Below are 21,786 nucleotides of genomic sequence, written 5' to 3' on the forward strand. Positions count from 1 at the left end.
TTTCTCAAGTGCACATGGAACCTTCTCCAGAATAAATCACATCCTGGGCCATAAATCTAGTCTTGGTAAATTCAAAAAAATTGAAATCATTCCAGTCATCTTTTCTGACCACAGTGCAGTAAGATTAGATCTCAATTACAGGAAGAAAATTGTTAAAAATTCAAACATATGGAGACTAAACAACACGCTTCTGAATAACCAACAAATCATAGAAGAAATCAAAAAAGAAACCAAAGTATGCATAGAAATGGATGAAAATGAAAACACAACAACCCAAACCTATGGGACACTGTAAAGGCAGTGCTAAGGGGAAGATTCATAGCATTACAGGCCTACCTCAAGAAACAAGAAAAAAGTCAAATAACCTAACTCTACACCTAAAGCACCTAGGGAAGGGAGAAGTGAAGAACCCCAGGGTTAGTCGAAGGAAAGAAATCTTTAAAATTAGGGCAGAAATAAATGCAAAAGAAACTAAAGAGACCATAGCAAAAATCAACAAAGCTAAAAGCTGGTTTTTTGAAAAAATACACAAAATTGACAAACCATTAGCAAGACTCATTAAGAAACAAAGGGAGAAGAACCAAATAAACAAAATTAGAAACGAAAATGGGCATACACACCGAGGAAACCAGATCTGAAAGAGACACGTGCACCCCAATGTTCATCACAGCACTGTTTATAATAGCCAGGACATGGAAGCAACCTAGATGCCTATCAGCAGACCAATGGATAAGGAAGCTGTGGTACATATACACCATGGAATATTACTCAGCCATTAAAAAGAATTCATTTGAATCAGTTCTAAAGAGATGGATGAAACTGGAGCCCATTATACAGAGTGAAGTAAGCCAGAAAGATAAGGACCAATACAGTATACTAACACGTATATATGGAATTTAGAAAGATGGTAACGATAACCTTATACACAAAACAGAAAAAGAGACACAGATATACAGAACAGACTTTTGGACTCTGTGGGAGAAGGCGAGGGTGGGATGTTTCAACAGAACAGCATCGAAACATGTATATTATCTAGGGTGAAACAGATCACCAGCCCAGGTTGAATGCATGAGACAAGTAAGTGCTCGGGCCTGGTGCACTGGGAAGACCCAGAGGGAGCGGGTAGAGAGGGAGGTGGGAAGGGGGATTGGGATGGGAAATACATGTAAATCCATGGCTAAATCAAGTCAATGTATAACAAAAACGACTACAATATTGTAAAGTAATTAGCCTCCAACTAATAAAAATAAATGAAAAAAAAAGGTTAAAACTCAAAAATAAAACTATAAAAGCAATAAGAAATTCAAATGATGTAGAAATTTATAGTACTTTGTTACTTATGCAGTAATTACAAATTACATTTAAAATTGATTCTTTAGAATATTGTTATATATTTTTCCTTACTGTCAATTACATAAAACACATAGGTAATTCTGTGTACTTTATAACCCTTTTATTATATACCACCCCTCTGTATATGTTTTCCCAAACATATACGTGTGTAGGTTTGTTATTTATTTTTCCATGTAATTTAATATTTTCTTATCCCAAGAGATATTACTAAGTTGCATGAATCTAGAAAGACTGTAAAGTGTCCCAACATATAAAAGCACTTAAAAAATACTTTACTGTTTTAAAAAATATGTAAAATAGGAAAGTCTACATGGATATAGAGAACAGATTTGTAGTTAGCAAGGGTGAGGGATTGGGGGGAGGGATGGAGTAGTAGATTGGCTTTAGTAGATGTAAGTTATTTTATACAGAATGGACAAACAACAACATCTTAATGTATTGCAAAGAGAACTATATTCAGTATACTATGATGAACCATAATGAAAAAGAATATAAAAATGTATATATATTTACACACATATATATATACATGATGAATACACACACACACACACACATATAAATGAAGTGCTACTTCATTTATACATGTACTTATAAATGAAGTACTGTAGAAAGAATGCAACATTGTTGTACTTCAATTTGAACAATAAATGGAATTAATATTTGATATAAACAAGTAAGTAAATTTTAAGCTATGAAGTAACACATTTAATAAAAAGGAAAATAGACACTACAAAGAGCACCAAAATATAAAAGACAGATATTGCAAATACATCCTCTCTTTATTTCAACAATCTTTCAGTTCAGTTCAGTTCAGTCTCTCAGTCTTTGAGACCCAATGAACCGCAGCACACCAGGCCTCCTTGTCCATCACCAAACCCTGGAGTCCACCCAAACTCATGTCCATTGAGTCAGTGATGCCATCTAACCATCTCATCCTCTGTCATCCCCTTCTTTTCCTGCCTTCAATCTTTCCCGACGTCAGGGTCTTCTTCAATGAGTCAGCTCTTTGCATCAGGTGGCCAAAATATTGGAGTTTCGGCTTCAACATCAGTCCTTCCAATGAACACCCAGGACTGATCTCTTTTAGGATGGACTTGTTGGATCTCCTTGCAGTCCAAGGGACTCTCAAGAGACTTCTCCAACACCACAGCTCAAAAGCATCAATTCTTTTTTATTATTATTATTATTATCTTTTTTTTATTAGTTGGAGGCTAATTACTTCACAATATTGTATTGGTTTTTGTCATACATTGACATGAATCAGCCATGGATTTACATGTATTTCCCATCCCCATCCCCTCTCCCACCTCCCTCTCTACCTGATCCCTCTAGGTCTTCCCAGTGTAAAAACAAAACAAAACAAACAAACGAAACATCAATTGTTCTGCGCTCAGCTTTCTTTATAGTCCAAATCTCATGTCCATACATGACTACTGGAAAAACTATAGCCTCGACTAGATGCACCTTTGTTGGCAAAGTAATGTCTCTGCTTTTTAATATGCTGTCTAGGTTGGTCATAATTTTCCTTCCAAGAAGTAAGTGTCTTTTAATTTCATGGCTGCAATCACCATCTGCAGTGATTTTGGAGCCAAGAAAAATAAAGTCTGTCACTGTTTCCATTATTTCCCCATCTATTTGCCATGAAGTGATGGGACCGGATGCCATGATCTTAGTTTCCTCAATGCTGAGCTTTAAGCCAACTTTTTCACTCACCTCTTTCATGTTCATCAAGAGGCTCTTTAGTTCCTCTTCACTCTCTGCCATAAGGGTGGTGTCATCTGCATATCTGAGTTTATTGATATTTCTCCCAGCAATTTTGATTCCAGCTTGTGCATCCTCCAGCCCAGCATTTCTCATGATGTACTCTGCATATAAGTTAAATAAGCAGGGTGACAATATACAGCCTTGTCATATTCCTTTTCCTATTTGGAACCAGTCTTTTGTTCCATGTCCAGTTCTAACTGTTGCTTCCTGATCTGCATACAGGTTTCTCAAGAGGCAAGTCAGATGGTCTGGTATTCCCATCTCTTTAAGAATTTTCCAGTTTATTGTGCTCCACACAGTCAAAGACTTTGGCGTAGTCAAAGGCTTTTGACATTTCATGCAAAGTTCAGCTCATTAAAAGACAGAAATGGTATGGACCTATCAACAATCTTTACTAAAGCAAGAAATAATAGCCAACTTCAGAAATTTAGAACTGCATACTGTTAAAGTTCATGGGGTCACAAAGAGTCGGGCACAACTGAGCGACTGAACTGAGCAGCTAAAGTAATTAAACTAAGAAGGTATTAGACTGAGGAGGCTCTAAAGTCTCAGTAGACTGTACACAAAATAAAACCCAAATCTGAGAATACAAAGATCAGAAAATGAAACATAAGAAAGAAAAAACAATCACAAACAGCTAACTCTACTTTCCCCAGGAAGGCAACAGCTTAATATGTAACCAATGAAATATTTTGTTGTTTTGTTGTGATTCCACATCTTCTGTATAAAATTTTCTCCCCTAGCTCCTAATCCCTGGAGTGTTCCTAGCTATTTTCAGTTTGGAGCTGCCTGATTCAAATTGGAGTGTGCTTAAAGAAAGCCTTGAAAATTCCCATCTGCCAAAGTTTATTTATTAACAATATATATGTAATGGCAAGGTCTGAGTGGTTTTCTTACAAGATGAAAACTCTTTTTAGAATGATCACTTTCATTATTAGATCCTGGACTTCAAGGTTCACTGTTGATACACTGACATTAATTTAACTATTTTCTTTACATTGAGCCCTGTGATTGAAGCAGGACTCCCATTTTCTCTCCTTTTAGGGGAGATTCTCTTCAGCCACAGAGAGAAGCGGCCACGCGGTGGCTGAGTCCATCCTTTGTTGGCTTCACAACAGAAGCCAGGACGCCGCTGGTCCAGTTTGAGGAGCTCCTTGGTGTCCACTCTGCACTGTGCTCCGTGACCCTTCTAGTGCTAATCTGCAGTGACTCTCAACTGCACTCACCCAAATGTTTTTCCCCTGGGAATCTGTCTTTTCTGGATTTCTGTTATTCCTTTGTGTACACACCAAAGGTCCTAGTGACCTGCATCTCTGAAGACAAGAGCATCTCCTTCACTGGCTGTGTGGTCCAGTCTTCTTCTCTGCAGGGCTGGGATACAGTGAGTGTTATCTGCTGGCTGCCATGGCTTTTGACTGCGAGATGCCCATTTCCAATTCCCTGCTCTCTGCTCAGGTCATGTCAAGGAGACTGTGCATCTGTTTGTCTGTATATTCCTATACTGGGGGTTTTGTCAATGCAATAATAAGCCCCAGTAACACACTCAAACTGAATTTTTGTGGTGACAATGCTATTGGTGACTTTTTCTGTGATGTCCCTGGTGAGGTTGGCATGTGATGTGAAAGAGTCCTACCAGGATATACTGTACTTCCTCCTGACCTCCAATGTGATCATTCCCATTCTGCTCATAATTGCATCCTACCTCTTCATCATGACCACCATCTGGAGGATCCGCTCCACCCAGGGCCGCCTCAAGGCCTTCTCCACCTGCTCCTCCCCCCACCCCGATTTCTGTCACCTTGTACTATGGCTCCCTTCTCGACATCTACTCCTCCCGTCCAACTTCCAGCTATCCCTCTGAGAGGGGCAAGATAGTGTCTATATTTTACACCATGGTGTTCCCCATGTTGAACCCCATGATCTATAGTCTGAGGAATACAGATGTGAAAGAACATCTGAAAAAACCCTTCATATTAACATAATCTAAAGTCTAAATTGACATGAACTTCTCAAATCAGTGCTCAGTGATAACAGACTTCTTTAACGGAAGCTTGGGTCAAAGAATTAAAGAATACCAGGTTGAGAAGATATTGTTTTGCTTTAGTCATCATATTATAATCTATACTTTAAAACATAGGTTCAATTTAATATTACTATAATTTTAAAAGCAGCATTCATAATTAATGCAAAATACAAGTGTGCATATTTTGTCTGGAATTCAAAAGGCTTGAATTTTACTTTACTAACCCCCCCCTCCCAGATTTGACCCAATTAATTTTCTTTACCTAGTGGGATTTATGGGAATATGAAGAAATTGTCTTATTGATTCTGGGGGGTTTAGGGGGGAAAAAAAAAAACTTACTTCTCATCACGTACTTAGAGCTTCTGTGGAAATAAAAGAATAAGCAATGTTTGCATTGCAATGAAAACAGAATGGCCAGTGGCTTGTTACTTAAAGAATGTATATGGAAAAGAAAGAGCAGATGCATCAGAGCTAGTACAGTGAAGTGGCTGCAACTATTTGGTTTAAATTTTTAATTTAAATGTGTTTATCAATGTCAGTACTACAAAAGTAGCTAAAATTTTTCAATAGCAAAGTTCTAACTCATGAGATGCAGGCTGCTCATTCATGATATGTGACTAATAATCCTTAATTTGCAGGGTTGTAAAGAGTATTAAAAAATGCCAACTGACCCTGCCATCCACTGAAAATGGAACTGTAAGTTTCTTTGTACTTAATATTTTCTGGCGGGAAAAAGGCCTTGGGTCTAGAACACAGTGGGGCTTGTTTATTGGCTTTTCAGTTTCCGTTTGTTCTCCTTGTTATTTTCCTTCAGGGGACATGTGGGGGTCCACAGTGAGAGAGAAGGGAAGTGAAAATGTTAGGCACTCAGCTGTGTCCCTTGTGATCCCATGGAAGGTAGTCCACCAGTCTTCTCTGTCCATGGAATGGGACCCATCAGGCTCCCCCGTCCCTGGGATTCTCCAGGCAAGAATACTGGAGTGGATAACCGTCCCCTAGCTGCTAAAGAGGAGGAGGCAATGGCACCCACTCCAGTGCTCTTGCCTGGAAAGTCCCATGGGCAGAGGAGGGGGGTTGCACAGAGTCAGACACAACTGAAGTGATTTAGCAGTGGCAGCAGCAGCTGCTAAAGAATCCACCTACAATGCTGGAGACCTGGGTTCAATCCCTGGGTTGGGAAGATCCCCTGGAGAAGTTTCCGGCTACCCACTCCAGTATTCTGGCCTAGAGAATTCTGTAGACCATGGAGTCACAGAGTCAGACACGACTGAGTGACTTTCACTTTCACTTTCTCCAGGGGATTGACCAACCCAGGGGTTGAACCCAAGTCTTCTACATTGCAGGTAGATTCTTTACTATCTGAGCCACCAGGGAAACTGATGGCAGGCTTTTGTCTGTGAGAGATCGCTGTCTCTCAGGATTATACACAATCTAAAAGACACATATTTCTAATGATTTGAAAAGATGTTTGTTTGTTTTCAGTTTAAAAATGATGAAACAGTTGGCTAATAGTAAATTGACACCAGTTTTACAAAGACACAAACTGATGAAAATATTTTCCATGTACTCATCTAGAGCTCTATGAATAAATATGGAAGGAATTACTAGCTAAAAACTAAATGTGTATAAAATCTTGAGTAGTTTATAAAAATTTAGCCACCCGAAATCTTTCCCCATGGAATGAAGTTCACAGACTAGTGTTCAAAGTCAAACTATGTGCACAAAGCCCATTGAATTCCTTTTATCTGGAAGACCTCCCAAAGATAAGCAAGTAGAGAGATTTTATGAAAATCTAGTACTTAAGATGGATAATACAGTATTTTAAAATGTCAAACAATCTAGCATTATATGTATATAATAATTTAATCACAACAAAAGAGCATTAAAAAAGAAAAATGATTTGATTAATGTTTCATCTTTTAAGTATAACATCTTGTACTTACCTGAAATATGGCAATATTTCCAAACATGTTTATAAACCAATAACTTGGAAAATGCAATGAGAGCTTTCTGAAAAAAAAAAAAAATATATATATATATATATATATAAAACTTTCATCTCTGTGGCCTTATGGTCTGTGTTGCTTTCCAGAAGGCCTCTTTGATGTCTTTGTTTCTCAGGCTATAGATGAGAGGGTTGAGCAGTGGGTTGATCACAGTGTAGAACAGGGCAGCCATTTTGTCTCTCTTCAGGGAGTAGGTGGAACTTGGCCTTGAGTACATGAAGAGCAAGGATCCATAGAAGAGCATGACCGAGACCAGGTGTGAAGCACAGGTGGAGAAGGCCTTGCGCCTTCCTGAAGCTGTGCGGATCCTCAGAATAGCCAGAAGGATGTTGAAATAGGAAATTATGATGACAAGAATGCTGGAGAGGATGGTGAAACCCACAACACCCAGGAGGACCTGCTCATAGACCTTGGTGTCTGTACATGACATCTTCACCAGTGGTGGTGCATCACAGAAGAAGTGGTCAATGATATTTTTGCCACAGAAACTCAGGCGAAAGGTGTTGGCAGTGTGGGTGATGGCATTCAAGAACCCTCCTATGTAGGAGCCAGCAACAAGTCCGGTACAGAGAGAAGGGGACATAGAACTTGAATAAAGTAGCGGGTTACAGATTGCCATGTGGCGGTCATAGGCCATGACTGCTAGGAGGTAGCACTCACTGTAGGCTACAACACAGGAAAAGAACAGCTGGGCTCCACATCCAGCCAGTGACATACGCTTATCTTCTGAGATACAAGTAGCCAGGATTCTGGGAGTGTACACAGAGGTGTACCAGAAATCCAAGAAAGAGAGATTGACAATGAAAAAATACATAGGTGTGTGCAGGTGGGAATCAATACGAATTAAGATAACCAGGGTCATGTTACCAGACAAGGTGATCAAATAGAGCATCAGAAATATTCCAAAAAGAATCAACTGCCACTTGGGGTCTGATGAGAGGCCCAATAAGATGAATTCAGTCAGGATGGTGTGATTTCCAATTTCCATGTCCACTAGGAGAAAGCTTGATAACATAATGAGATAAATAAGATAGTGATTTTTCTTTTGAAAGAAATAAGTAGGGTATCAATTAAGTCAGCAACTACTGGGAGGCATATTAAACCCTCATTATGTAGATAAAATACATAGTTCATTCTGTGACATGGTAAGACCACTAAATTGGAGAAAACATCTGCTTTTAAAATTAAGACTTTCCCTTACTAATTGTTTAACGTAGAACTAGTAATTTGGCCTCATCAAACAGTTCAGCAAAATATGACCCCAACAGGTTGTCTGGTTGAGTTAAGCAGATATACAGGGAAACATCCCACCAAATGTCTGGTACATGATGAGTGCTCAAAAAATATGAGTATTCTGTGTGTATTATTGAACATTTTTGTGTCAGGAATCATGCAGATATTTCTACAAATATCAGTACACTGTAATGTTCCTGCCACTATTAATACAATAGAAATATTTACATATTCCTCTCTATATATTTTTGCTTAGCGGCTAGCGGCTCAGTTGTGTCTGACTCTTGTGACCCCACTGATGTACGTAGACCGCCAGGCTGCTCTGCCCATGGGATTTCCCAGGCAAGAATTCTGGAGTGGGTTGCCATTTCCTTCTCCAGGGTATCTTCCTGACCCAGGAATTGAGTCCAGGTCTCCTGCATTGCAGGCAGACTCTTTACTGACTGAGCTATGAGGGAAGCCTCATATATACCTATATTCCACTATGTTCAGATAGTATCCTAAATCCATACTTAATCTGCTTAATCCATTTCACAATTTATAAGGTATTATGTTAATCCTCAACTTCCCAGGTGGCTCAGTGGTAAAGAATTCATCTACAATGCAGGAGACATGAATTCATTCCCTAAGTCAGGAAGATTCCCTACAGAAAAAAACTGGCAACCCACTCAGTATTCTTGCCTGGGAAACCCCATGGGCAGAGGAGCCTGGGAAGTTACAAGACCATGGGGTTGCAAAAGAGTCAGACATGACTTAACAATTAGTAACAGCAGCAATAAAATTATAATCCTCATGTGTTAGTAGTTGAAGAAACATTTCCAATGCCCTAGGACTTATCAACAGTACAGCTGGTATTTGAGCCCAGAATTTCCTTTATGAAGAACACAAGTTCTCAGCTGTTAAGCCATTGACCTCTCTTAAAAATAGGTAAATACATTTTTGTCTTGTTCCCCTATAATCCTTGGGCAACCTGAATTTCTTTACCTACAAAGTGAGATTTAAAGCTATTTTTAATAATGTTTTTATTCTGCACTTTTATATAGTTTATGTGAGATTTATTACATAGTTTAACATTTTTGGATTCAGAGAACTTTGAATATTAGAAAGAACAAACTTTTTGATGTCAAGGCAACATTGAGAAATCATGAATCCTTCCAGCTTTGTATCTTGAACTTCCAGAACCCTCAAAGAGAAGCTACAAGAAGGTATCTGATGTAAGCTAAAAGAAGGTACCTAATGTAAACTCTATAGAATTAGTGCTCATGCTCCAAGAGCTAGTTTACTTCCCCCTCAAGTATAGAGGCAGTGAAATAAAGCTAAAGCTAAGAGAACTGTGATTTACTTTAGTATTAAAACATTCATCTTTGATTTAAGCCAGAGACAATGCTATACCTAGAATGCAAATCTAAATTTTCTACCTCAAGGTCTATTGGTTTGGTTCCACTTGTTACTTGTGAGGTAGCTCAATCTTTCCAAGAAAAGGTATCCTAAACTTTCAAATGTATTGATACATGATGTGTTCAGAGAGGATGTGACTTCATTAATGACACATTGGTAAAAGCAACTTTGGAGTCCTGAAGACCATTCCATTTCTTTTCAGTATATACTGGATTTCTTCTCATTAACACACCAAGCACAGACGCTTTAGTCTTATAGTCAAGATTCTATATACTGGCTTTAACTTAAGCTTTTATAAACCTCCCTCTCACTTCTTGTCTTTATCTACTAAAACTTCAACCAAAGTATATTACTCACATGACTGATCCCCACACATCATGGGGGCTTCACAGTTACAGTGCTGTTGTTATTCATTTGTACAATATGACTTCTTTCTGAATATGCTCAAACTTGGTAGAATTATCTCTGGTGGAGTTTTTTGGTATTATAGTGTTAACACATAAAATGGTGCATTATAGGTACTTCCCTTGTGGCCTGGTGGTTAGACTCTGCTCTCCCAATGCAGGGGACCCATGTTCAATGCCTGGTCAATGTCTTGTGACCATAAATTAATTTTCTACATTCATGACTCTACTACTTTTCTTAAATAAGTTCATTTGCACCTTTATGTTATATTCTGCATATAAACGGTATATGGTATTTGTCTTTTTTTTTTTTTTTTTTCATTTATTTTTATTAGTTGGAGGCTAATTACTTCACAACATTGCAGTGGGTTTTGTCATACATTGACATTGTTTGAGATAATTGTCTGATGTAATTGTCACTCAGTATGACAATCTCTAGGTCTATCCACGTTGCTCCTAAAGGCATCATTTGTTCTTTTTTGATGGCTGAGTAATATTCCATATGTACCACCATAAACATAAAGCTCATTTTTAACACAATATAAATTTAGGAAAAAAAACTAAAATATCTGAACAGAACCAGTTATTACTCTTGTACAGCTGCCCTCTAAAGAGTTAACTGGAAAAAATAAATAACTGTTGTGGTCTAAGCTCAAAGTCTTCTCAGAAGTAGAGATATTTAAAAGACCCCCCAAAGATGAGTTCAATGCTAGCCCATTGTCAGGGGTAATGAGAGCAGGAGAGGATATCCATGAGAAGAAAGAACATATATCAGGTTGCTAACATGACAGGGAATCTGGTAAGCCAAGAAACAGAGTGATTAACTTAAGATTGGGTTAAGTTAAGAGGAACTAGGAATGAGCCATAGAAGTTATCAGCTCACTAAGCTCACCAGAAACCATATTAGGGACTTCCCTCTTGAAACTGAAACAACTGGAAATATTGCCATCCTGAGGGAGTAACACCATCAGGTTTGCATTTTCAAGGTTTACTCTGGCTGCAGATCAGACAATGGATTGAAACTCCTCTTAACTGGAGTTTCTCTGAAATCCTTGGTCCTCTATTACCTCTAAGTTCAGTCTTCTGATAAAGGCAGGAAAGAGACATTCACAAACTGATAGGGACTATATAAACTGGGGACTTATCTTAATAAGCAAGACTCAAAGACTCTCAGTCTCAATATATCTTCTTACCAGGAAGGTGTATTTATACAATGATTTAATCTCCAAAGACTAAGAAAGTCTTAAAGACAAGATCCATTCAAAGTATTAACTGGTAGTGAAAGCATCCCTTCTGTATTTTTTTTCCTCTAGAAATTACAAGATCCTGGAAAATGTGAATTAATAAATTTGGTGAAAACTTTAGAACATTCTATAACAAGATGGAACCTCATAGTCACACTGAATTCTCTGTGAAACATAATTGCATCACAAATGAATCATATTATACTTAGTACTAAATCTCTAATGTTTAAAAGATAAAGAGGGTTTAGGACTCGGTGCATGAACTGCAGGGTGTACTAGTTAAAAAATAGAAACAGTTTTTAAAATAAAAAAAAAAAGGGAAAGAAGTTAACTAACCACAAAGCAATGATCTCTGTGATATACATACTTAAATGACCATAGCACTTTACTGATTTCGTGATGTCTAGAGTAGATCTGTTATTACATCCTGTGATCTGGCATCATCTTGGGGTTTGTTTTGATAGTTTGCCACATTGGCGGCACCATGCAGAGGCCAAGCCTGGATCTCAAGAAACATCGCATGTTTCTCTTCTTGCTTTTGGAATCCTGACACCACCAAGTAAACAAGCCTGTTAGTTTTCTGAATAATGAGACATCTGGCTACATTCTCTTTGTGACTCCAGCTGACAGCAAGTTGGACCCAAGACATGTGAGTGGATCCACATGTGAGAGGTTAAAAATCCTGCCACTGAAAAATTTTAAGTTTCTTTCTAATACTGACATTCTATAAGAGATGAGTAATAAATAATTTGAAATTCATGTATTTAATGATGAATGCCTAGTTTCACCCCCCAAAACTGATCCATCTGCTCATTTCCCCTAGAACCCACCTGTCAATGCAGAAGACATAAGAGACGCAGGTTTGATTCCTGGGTTGGGAAGATCCCCTGGAGGAGAGCATGGCAACCCACTTCAGTATTCTTGCCAGGAGTATCCCCGTAGACAGAGAAGCCTGGCGGGCTACAGTCCATAGGGTCCAAAGAGTTAGACACGACTCAAGCAACTTAGCATGCATTCACGCACATGTTAGGAATCAACCTACTCTGCTTCTCTCCTGTCTTCTCTTCAAACTTCCAAGAAATTCTGGTGTCCCTGCCTTCAAAACATGTCCTGAAAGGACTTCCCTGGCAGTCCAGGGGTTAAGACTCTGTGCTTCCAATGCAGGGGCCACGGGTTCAATCTGTGGTCAGGGAACTAAGATCCCACATGCCCTATGGTGTGGGCGGGGGGAGAAAACAAAGTTTATCCAGAGTCAGAGCACTTCTCACCACCTCCACTGGTGTCATCATGATCCAAACGGCCACCATTTATGCCATGAATATTGAAAAATCCTTCCAACTGCTCTACATACTTCTTCCTTTATAGCCTGTTTTCCAAGTATCATTTAGTAAAAAAAAAAAGAGGGGGGCAAGCCACATCACCCCTGTTTAAAAAAAAAAAACTATTATGTGTTCCAATATATTTTAAGTTGCAGTGAAATTTCACAGAGTGGCCCTAATGTCCTCTATGAGCAGGCCCTCTGGTCCCTACAGAGCCTTATTTTCTAAGACTCACTCTATTTCTGGTCCAGCCTTGTAGATTTCCTCATTGTTCTCAAGAACAGCAGCCCTGCCCCAACACAAAGATTCTTTTGTGTTGAGAATCTGGGTTTCCTGTCTGTTTCCTGTGTGAACTGGAAAACTGTCTGTTTCCTATGTGAACACTATTCCCCAGATATTATCAAGACTCATACTCTCAGCTCCTTTAAGTTCCAACCAATTGACATTTTCTGCCTTTTCTCCTCATCCTCATTGCTCTATTTTAACTTCTCTATCCCCTTCCAACCAAACACCCCCATGTTTATCCTGCTCAGACCTGCTCTTTTTCCCCAGCCATATGGCCATCCTCTTCTTTTTATTAAGTTTATGGTTTACTTTTTGCCTTCAAAATGTAACAACACAGGTCAGAAAGACTTCTCTGTTTCATCTACTGCTGTATTCCAAAGTATGGAAGGGTTCTTAGCATCTGATTGGCATTTAGTCAATATCTCTGAAATTAATTAATGGGTAATTTCCATTTATGATTTGAAGATATCTCCTTTCTAACCTTGCTCAAACTCTCCAGGACACATCTCCCCTCAAGCGGTCAGTGTATTATGTCACTGTTAAGAAAAAAGTGTAAATAAAACAGAGACTCACAGCCACCAAGATGGACTGAAATAAATCCCAAATTTTAGTTAAACTGCAATTAAAAAGTGAATAAAATAAAACACAGAAAACTGTCAGAGCCAGTCCTGTTGAGCCTCCCATATAAAAGGAACTCATATGTCGTGTGACCCTTGAAGCAGCTCTGTCCCTTTCTCCCTTCACTGGAGCTCTTAAAATTCAAGGGAAGAAGGCATCTTTCTAGCGCCAGAAAATGAGGACCAAGAAGGAAAATATCGCTCACTAGCCGTTTAAAGAGCAGAGCATTCTCAGAACCACTAGAGTAAAAAAGCATGTCTTTTTTTGCCCTCTTATTTTCTCTACTCTGTACATGAATATATGATGACCCAGCATAGCTACCACATTGAATTAGAATTCTAAATGAAGGTTACATATAACATGAATGAAATTCAAGGTAGAAGATTGTGTGTGTGTGTGTTTGGCATAAGAATGACCCTTTGAGAGCCAGGCCAGACTCTGTCTGAGGTCATGGAAAAGCCAGAGCACTTAGTTGCCACTGACCCTAGCTGCTTACCCTTAATCAGGAAGGACACTCCTGGAAGTGACACCCTCTTCCCTCTCCTCTGATGCTTTGGGGAGCTTTGTTAGATCTAATATAAGTGTTTTCTCAATAGTCCTTTGGGACCTCTTCTACAGAGCATCCCAGAAATACGTGCCTCCCTCACCAAAGACACAGTTAAAGCTCATTTGGAGCATGGGGATAATATATTAATTAAGATAAGATGAAATGAGTATTTCATTAAAAGTCATCTCTCAAAATGAAACTGTCACAATTCAATTGTACATGTGTGTGATAGTAGATGCTCTCCAAATGGTACTAATTAGACTATTCTAGAAATTATCATGTGATTCATTGTGTTTTTTATTTCCACCATTATATGTTCCACTGTCTGTCCAGGCTACACTTCTTTGTCTCGGTCACTGGGAAACACCTATCAATCCTTGGTGTCAATGCTTGAATGGCAACCCTCTTGGGCTTCACTTGTAGCTCAGTAGGTAAAGAGTCTGCCTGCAGTGCAGGAGACCCGGGTTCGATCCCTGGGCTGGGAAGATCCCCTGGAGAAGGAAATAGCAACCCACTCCAGTATCCTTCCCTGGAAAATCTCATGGACAGAGGAGCCTGGTGGGTGGGCTGCAGTCCACCAGGTCACAAAGAGTCAGACACGACTGAGAGACTAACACACTAAAATTCATATGTTGAAGCTCTAACCTCCAGTAAGTTGGACTGTGGCTGTATTTAGAGATAGAGCCTTTATAAAGGTGATTCAGTTAAAATGAGATGATTAGGATGAGCCTTAATGCAATCTGACTGGGATCTTTATAAATTTTTTTTTAATGGAACAGAGACACAAAGAGATATCAAGAATGCATGTGCACAGAAAAAGATTCATGTGAGAAAAAAAGCAAGAAAGTGTCCACACGTCAACAAAGAAAAGAGACTTGGCACACGAACCACACTGGCTCTTGATCTTGGCCTTTTCGTCTCCAGAGCTGTGAGAAATAGGTTTCAATAGTTTATGACACTCAGTCTCTGGTGTTTTGTTATGGCAGCCCTAGCAAACTAATACACTCGCTTATCAATACTGGGGCTTTTATTTTAATAAACCTTGTGTTTTCTGTGTATAAAGCTTATGAAATGTGATGAATCATAACAAAGCATTCTTTCATATTCATTAATTCTTATATAAAACTGAACAAAGAAATATAAACATTCATATGACCTCAATTGCTATCAATTTTTGCTTTACCTCATTGAGATTTTCACTCTGAATATTTTCTTGAATGCAAAGGTTCTGGAAATCTATCTCTATAGTTTATTTCTCTCTATGTCTTAATTTTTGTGTGCTTCATACATAGCTCATCTTTGTCCTTCATTCTTATAGATGTTAGGGAATTTTTTTTTTAACTACATGACTTTAAAGATATGTGCTCTTTCTTATGTGTATTGTCAAGGAAATCTTTTTATTATAGCAAGTGAAAATAAGAAAATCAGGAAAGAAAAATAAAGTTATTTTGAATGACATTTTTATGAATCTTAAAAGTATACACTTTTAAGAATTTTTTAAGAATAAAATTAAGAATTTTTAAATAACAAGTCAATCAGGACAAACCCTAACACAGAAGCAACATAGGATGAAGGAGTTGTGTGTTGGGGAGACTTGTACCTGCCTGTGTTTAACCCTCCCAGGTACAGTCAATAAGAGGCTTTCACCATATGCTAGCACCATAGCCTATGTCTCAGAACCTCAGTCCTTTCCAGTAAATACTCTTATCTTTTCAATAAACACCAAGCAATTTTAACCATTTGTTAGCTGAAGAACTCTGCCCTGCTACAACTTGGTCATAGCATTGGTCCTCAAATATATCTCCCTAGGGCCAAGAGTGGGACTTCCCAAGTGGCAGTAGTGGTAAAGAACCCAAATGCGAATGCAGGAGACATAAGAGATGCAGGTTCAATCCCTGGGTCAGGAAGATCCCCTGGAGAAGGGCATGACAATCCACTCCAGTATTCCTGCCTGGAGAATCACTCACACATGCAAGGAACAGAGGAATCAAGATATTTCTTCAAAGTTGTACTTAAGTTGGTAGATCCCTGCTTGTATTATCAGTTGGATAGTCCCAGATTTAATCTGCAGCAAATGAAACTCTCCACGTGATACTTAAAATCTCTTATTGACATGTTTCTATGAGTCCACAGGTGACAGGTGGTAAAGAATGCACCTGCAATGCAGGAGACACAGGTACAGTCCCGGGATTGGGAAGACCTCCTGGAGAAGGAAATGACAACCACTCCAGTATTCTTGCCTGGAAAATACCATGGACAGAGGAGCCTGGTGGGCTACAGTTGACAAGGCCACAAAGAGTTGGACAGAACTAAGCGACCAAGTACACATACATGTTTCTGTAACATAGGAACTGATCCCTCAATTCCTTGCTCTCCACCTGTTGTTCACTCCATGATGCCACTGGTGATCACTGAAGTAGTCTGAGGCCACTGATGCAATGTTACCAAGTGCCACTTCCCACGAGGCTGTTTATATGTCTAATCTTAAAATATATGAACGATCCAATTCTCAGTTTAGTTCAGCCACTCAGTCATGTCTGACTCTTTGTGACCCAAAGGATGGCAGCACACAAGGCCTCTCTGTCCATAAAAACTCTTGGAGTCCACCGAAACTCATGTCCATTGAGTTGGTGATGCCATCCAACCATGTCATCCTCTGTCGTCCCCTTCTTAGCCTGCCCACAATCATTCCCAGCATCAGGGTCTTTTCCAATGAGTCAGCTCTTCACATCAGGTGGCGAAAGTATTGGAGTTTCAGCTTCAGCATCAGTCCTTCCAATGAACATCCAGGACTGATTTCCTTTAGGATGGACTGGTTGGATCTCCTTGTAGTCCAAGGGACTCTCAAGAGTCTTCTCCAACACCACAGTTCAAAAACATCAATTCTTCGGTGCTCAGCTTTCTCTATAGTCCAACTCTCACATCCATACACAACTACTTGAAAAACCATAGCATTGACTACACGGGCCTTGGCTGGAAAAGCAATGTCTCTGCTTTTTAATATGTTTTCTAGGTTGGTCATAACTTTCCTTCCAAGGAGTAAGCGTCTTTTAATTTCATGGCTGCAAACACTATCTGTTGTGATTTTGGAGCTGAGAAAAATAGTCAGCCACTATTTTCACTGTTTCCCCATCTATTTGCCATGAAGTGGTGGGACCAGATGCCATGATCTTAGTTTTCTGAATGTTGAGCTTTAAGCCAACTTTTTCACCCTCTTCTTTCACATTCATCAAGAGGCTCTTTAGTTCTTCTTCACTTTCTGCCATAAGGGTGGTGTCATCTGCATGTCTGAGGTTATTGATATTTCTCCCGACAATCTTGATTCCAGCTTGTGCTTCCTCCTGCCCAGCGTTTCTCATGATGTACTCTGCATATAAGTTAAAAAAGCAGGGTGACAATATACAGCCTTGACATATTCCTTTTCCTATTTGGAACCAGTCTGTTGTTCCATGTCCAGTTCTAACTGTTGCTTCCTCAGCTGCATACAGGTTTCTCAGGAGGCAGGTCAGGAGGTTTGGTATTCCCATCTCCTTCAGAATTTTCCACAGTTTATTGTGGTCCACACTGTCAAAGGCTTTGGCATAGTCAATAAAGCAGAAATAGATGCTTTTCTGGAACTCTCTTGGTTTTTTGATGATCTAGTGGATGTTCTCAACTTGATCTCTGGTTCCTCTGCCTTTTCTAAAACCAGCTTGAACATTTGGAAGTAAACGGTTCACATATTGCTGAAGCCTGGCTTGGAGAATTTTAAGCATTACTAGGGTGTGAGATGAGTGCAATTGTGTGGTAGTTTGAGCATTCTTTGGCATTGCCTTTCTTAGGGATTGGAATGAAAACGGACCTTTTCCAGTCCTGTGGCCACTGCTGAGTTTTCCAAATTTGCTGCCACATTGAGTGCAGCACTTTCACAGCATCATCTTTTAGGATTTGAAATAGCTCAACTGGAATCCCATCACCTCCATTAGCTTTGTCAGTAGTGATGCTTCCTAAGGCCCACCGGACTTCACATTCCAGGATGTCCGGCTCTAGGTGAGTGTGAGTGATCACACCTTCGTGATTATCTGGGTCGTGAAGATCTTTTTTGTACAGCTCTTCTGTGTATTCCTGCCACCTCTTCTTAGTATCTTCTGGTTCTGCTAAGTGCCTACCATTTCTGTTCTTTATTGAGCCCATCTTTGCATGAAACGTTCTCTTGGTATCTCTAATTTTCTGAAGAGATCTCTCGTCTTTCCCATTCTGTCGTTTTCCTCTACTTCTTTGCACTGATCACTGAGGAAGGCTTTCTTACCTCTCCTGGCTATTCTTCGGAACTCTGCAGTCAATGGGTGTGTCTCTCCTTCCCCCTTCCTCTCCCCTCCCTTCCTTCCGCAGCTGTCTGTGAGGCCTCCTCGGCAGCCATCTTGCTTTTCCGCGTTTCTGTTTCTCGGGGACGGTCTTCCTCCCTGCGTCCTGTACAGTGTCGCGGACCTCTGTCCACAGCTCCTCAGGCTCTCTGTCTGTCAGATCTGGTCCCTTAAATCTATTTCTCTCTTCCACTGCATAATTATAAGGCATTATGTTCTTCGGAACGCTGCAGTCAATGGGTATGTCTCTCCTTTCCCCTTTCCTCTCCCCTCCCTTCCTTCCGCAGCTGTCTGTGAGGCCTCCTCGGCAGCCATCTTGCTTTTCCGCATTTCTGTTTCTCCGGGACGGTCTTCCTCCCTGCGTCCTGTACAGTGTCGCGGACCTCTGTCCATAGCTCCTCAGGTTCTCTGTCTGTCAGATCTAGTCCCTTAAATCTATTTCTCTCTTCCACTGCATAATTATAAGGCATTTGATTTAGGTCATACATGAATGGTCTAGTGGTTTTCCCCACTTTCTTCCATTTAAGTCTGAATTTGGCAATAAGGAGTTCATGATCTGAGCTACAGTCAGCTCCCAGTCTTGTTTTTGCTGACGGTATAGAGCTTCTCCATCTTTGGCTGCAAAGGATATAATCAGTCTGATTTCGGTGTTGGCCATCTGGTGATGTCCGTGTGTAGAGTCTTCTCTTGTGTCATTGGAAGAGGGTGTTTGCTGTGACCAGTGCGTTCTCTTGGCAGAGCTCTCTTACCCTTTGCCCTGCTTCATTCTGTACTCCAAGGCCAAATCTGCCTGTTACTCCAGGTGTTTCTTTACTTCCTACTTTTGCATTCCAGTTCCCTATCATGAAAAGGACATCTTTTTGGTGTTTTAGTTCTAGAAGGTCTTGTAGGTCTTCATAGAACCATTCAACTTCAGTTTCCTCAGCATTTCTGGTTGGGGCATAGACTTGGATTACCGTAATACTGAGTGGTTTGCCTTGGAAATGGACAGAGATCATTCTGTCATTTTTGAGATTGCTTCCAAGTACTGCATTTCAGACTCTTTTGTTGACTATGATGGCTACTCCATTTCTCTCAAGGGATTCCTGCCCACGGTAGTAGATATAATGGTCATCTGAGTTAAGTTCACACATCCCAGTCCATCTTAGTTCATTTGTTCCTAGAATGTCAATGTTCACTCTTCTCATCTCCTGTTTGACGGCTTCCAATTTGCCTTGATTCATGGACATAACTTTCCAGGTTCCTATGCAATATTGCTCTTTACAACATCAGACCTTCCTTCCATGACCAGTCACATCCACAACTGGCTGTTGTTTTTGCTTTGTCTCCATCTCTTCATTCTTTCTGGAGGTATTTCCCCACTGATCTCCAGTAGCATATTTGGCACCTAATGACCTGAGGAGTTCATCTTTCAGTGTCCTATATTTTTGCCTTCTCATACTGTTCATGGGGTTCTCAAGGCAACAATACTGAAATGATTTGCCATTCCCTTCTCCAGTGGACCACATTCTGTCAGACCTCTCCACCACGACCCATCCATCTTGGGGGGCCCCACACGACATGGCTTAGTTTCATTGAATTAGACAAGGCTGTGGTCCTGTGATCAGATTAGCTAGTTGTCTGTGATCGCGGTTTCAGTCTGTCTCCCCTCTGATGTCCTTTCTCAGTGCCTACCGTCCTTCTGCGGTTTCTCTTACCTTGGACATGGGGTGTCTACTCTCGACCACTCGTCACTCCAGCATTGTGCAGCCACTGCAAATTGAACCCAATTCTATTTGAATATTTATCTCCTGAGACTGCTCTAAGACCAATATCTGTTATGAAAACCTGGCAGGTAGCAGAAGGCCACACAAGCTGTTTAATTCGATGGAGATTTAATCAAGGAATTATTATAAAGGGAGGCATCTGGCTTACAGAATGTCCAAAGAAATTGGCTCAAAAAAAAAAGAAAAAAGAAATTGGCTCAATGGTAAAGAATCTGCCTGCCAATGCAGAAGACATGAGTTCAATCCTTCAGTCAGAAAGATCCCCTGGAGAAGGAAAGGGCAATACACTTCAATATTCTTGCCTGGACAATCCCATAGACAGAGGAGCCTGACGGGCTCCTGTGTAAGGTCACAAAAGAATCCAACACAGCTGAGTGACTAAAGAACAACATTATAATGCTCTATCTACGGCAGGCAAATATAACGGGAAAAAAAATCTGTTAAAAGGAATTATCTTCCGTACTTTCCAATAAATTTTGTCCTGAAATTAAACTTAACCTTAAAAAAAAAAAATTAGTCTATTTAAAAAGATGGAAGGAGGTGATTGTTTTCTGAAAAGAAAGTTGAACCTGAAGCAGGTTAAACATAAAGGGGTCAGTTGAATGGAGTTTTCATTTTCCTTCTACATACTCTAGGGATTTTGACTCTTTTTAGTAACAGGCATGAATTAATATAGCCTTCTAATAGAAATTTAAAAGAATTATTTCCCTCTATAAACATATTAAAAGCAATTAATGACACTGTTTATGAATGATGTTTTTTAATTTTTCTTTATAATTATTTGTGTCCATATGTGTACAGTCAAAATCTCCAGTCCAACTTCAGCATAACAAGGAAGGACACTTTTCTTGGAGAAATCTTGCCACCTTGTGGTGTATAAAAATAATACTATGCTTAAAGTATTCACACTTGTGTTCATCAAGAAGCGCTGTCCTTTAGCCAGGCTCTGCTGCCCTAGATAGAATCCATACCCTTCCATGTGTCCATAATCTAGAATCCTAACTCTAGTATTTATAATGCTGAATAGTTTACAGATATTTGCAGTTGTATATTTCCCTGTCTCTTCTCTAAACCACAAACCCCTAAGAACACTGGGTGAGTTTTGCCCTGAGTCAGATATGACTGAGCACGCATGCAAGAAGTAAAACACAATGTTTTGATACACACATTTATATAGTGCAATGAGTGCTATATCCAAGCTAATTAACACGTCCATCTTTTCACATCATCGTGTGTGTGTGTGTTGAGATCACCTGAGATCTACTCCCTTAGCAAGTTTCCCATATAAGATAATTACTAGCTATGATCACCATGCAGCACTTTGGGTTTCTCAAGCTTATTCATCCTGCATAACTGGAACTTCATACACTGTGACCAGCATCTCCCTCTTTCCCACACCTCCCTGTCCCTGATGACCACTCTGCTCACTATTTCTATGAATTTGACTTTTTGAGAGTTCACATGTAAGTGGGATCATGCA

The 21,786-nt window shown here is 39.8% G+C and overlaps 1 protein-coding gene and 1 pseudogene across 1 annotated transcript; one reads left to right on the top strand and one right to left on the bottom strand.

Moving 5' to 3' along the window:
• The first annotated feature begins 2,003 nt into the window (after nt 1–2,003).
• On the top strand, nt 2,004–5,102 carry LOC122703231 (annotated as a pseudogene).
• A 2,096-nt stretch (nt 5,103–7,198) lies between these two features.
• LOC122700622 (olfactory receptor 9G4) lies at nt 7,199–8,137 on the bottom strand. Its single transcript, XM_043913656.1, has one exon. It carries the CDS (start codon nt 8,135–8,137, stop codon nt 7,199–7,201), a length of 939 nt encoding a protein of 312 aa, XP_043769591.1.
• Between the last annotated feature and the right edge of the window lie 13,649 nt (nt 8,138–21,786).

This window comes from Cervus elaphus, chromosome 1, assembly GCF_910594005.1.
Source record: "Cervus elaphus chromosome 1, mCerEla1.1, whole genome shotgun sequence".
Lineage (NCBI taxonomy): Eukaryota > Metazoa > Chordata > Mammalia > Artiodactyla > Cervidae > Cervus > Cervus elaphus.

Coding starts and splice junctions, on each gene's coding strand:
- LOC122700622 (XM_043913656.1), bottom strand. CDS start 8,137: ATGGAAATTGGAAATCACACCATCCTGACTGAATTCATCTTATTGGGC.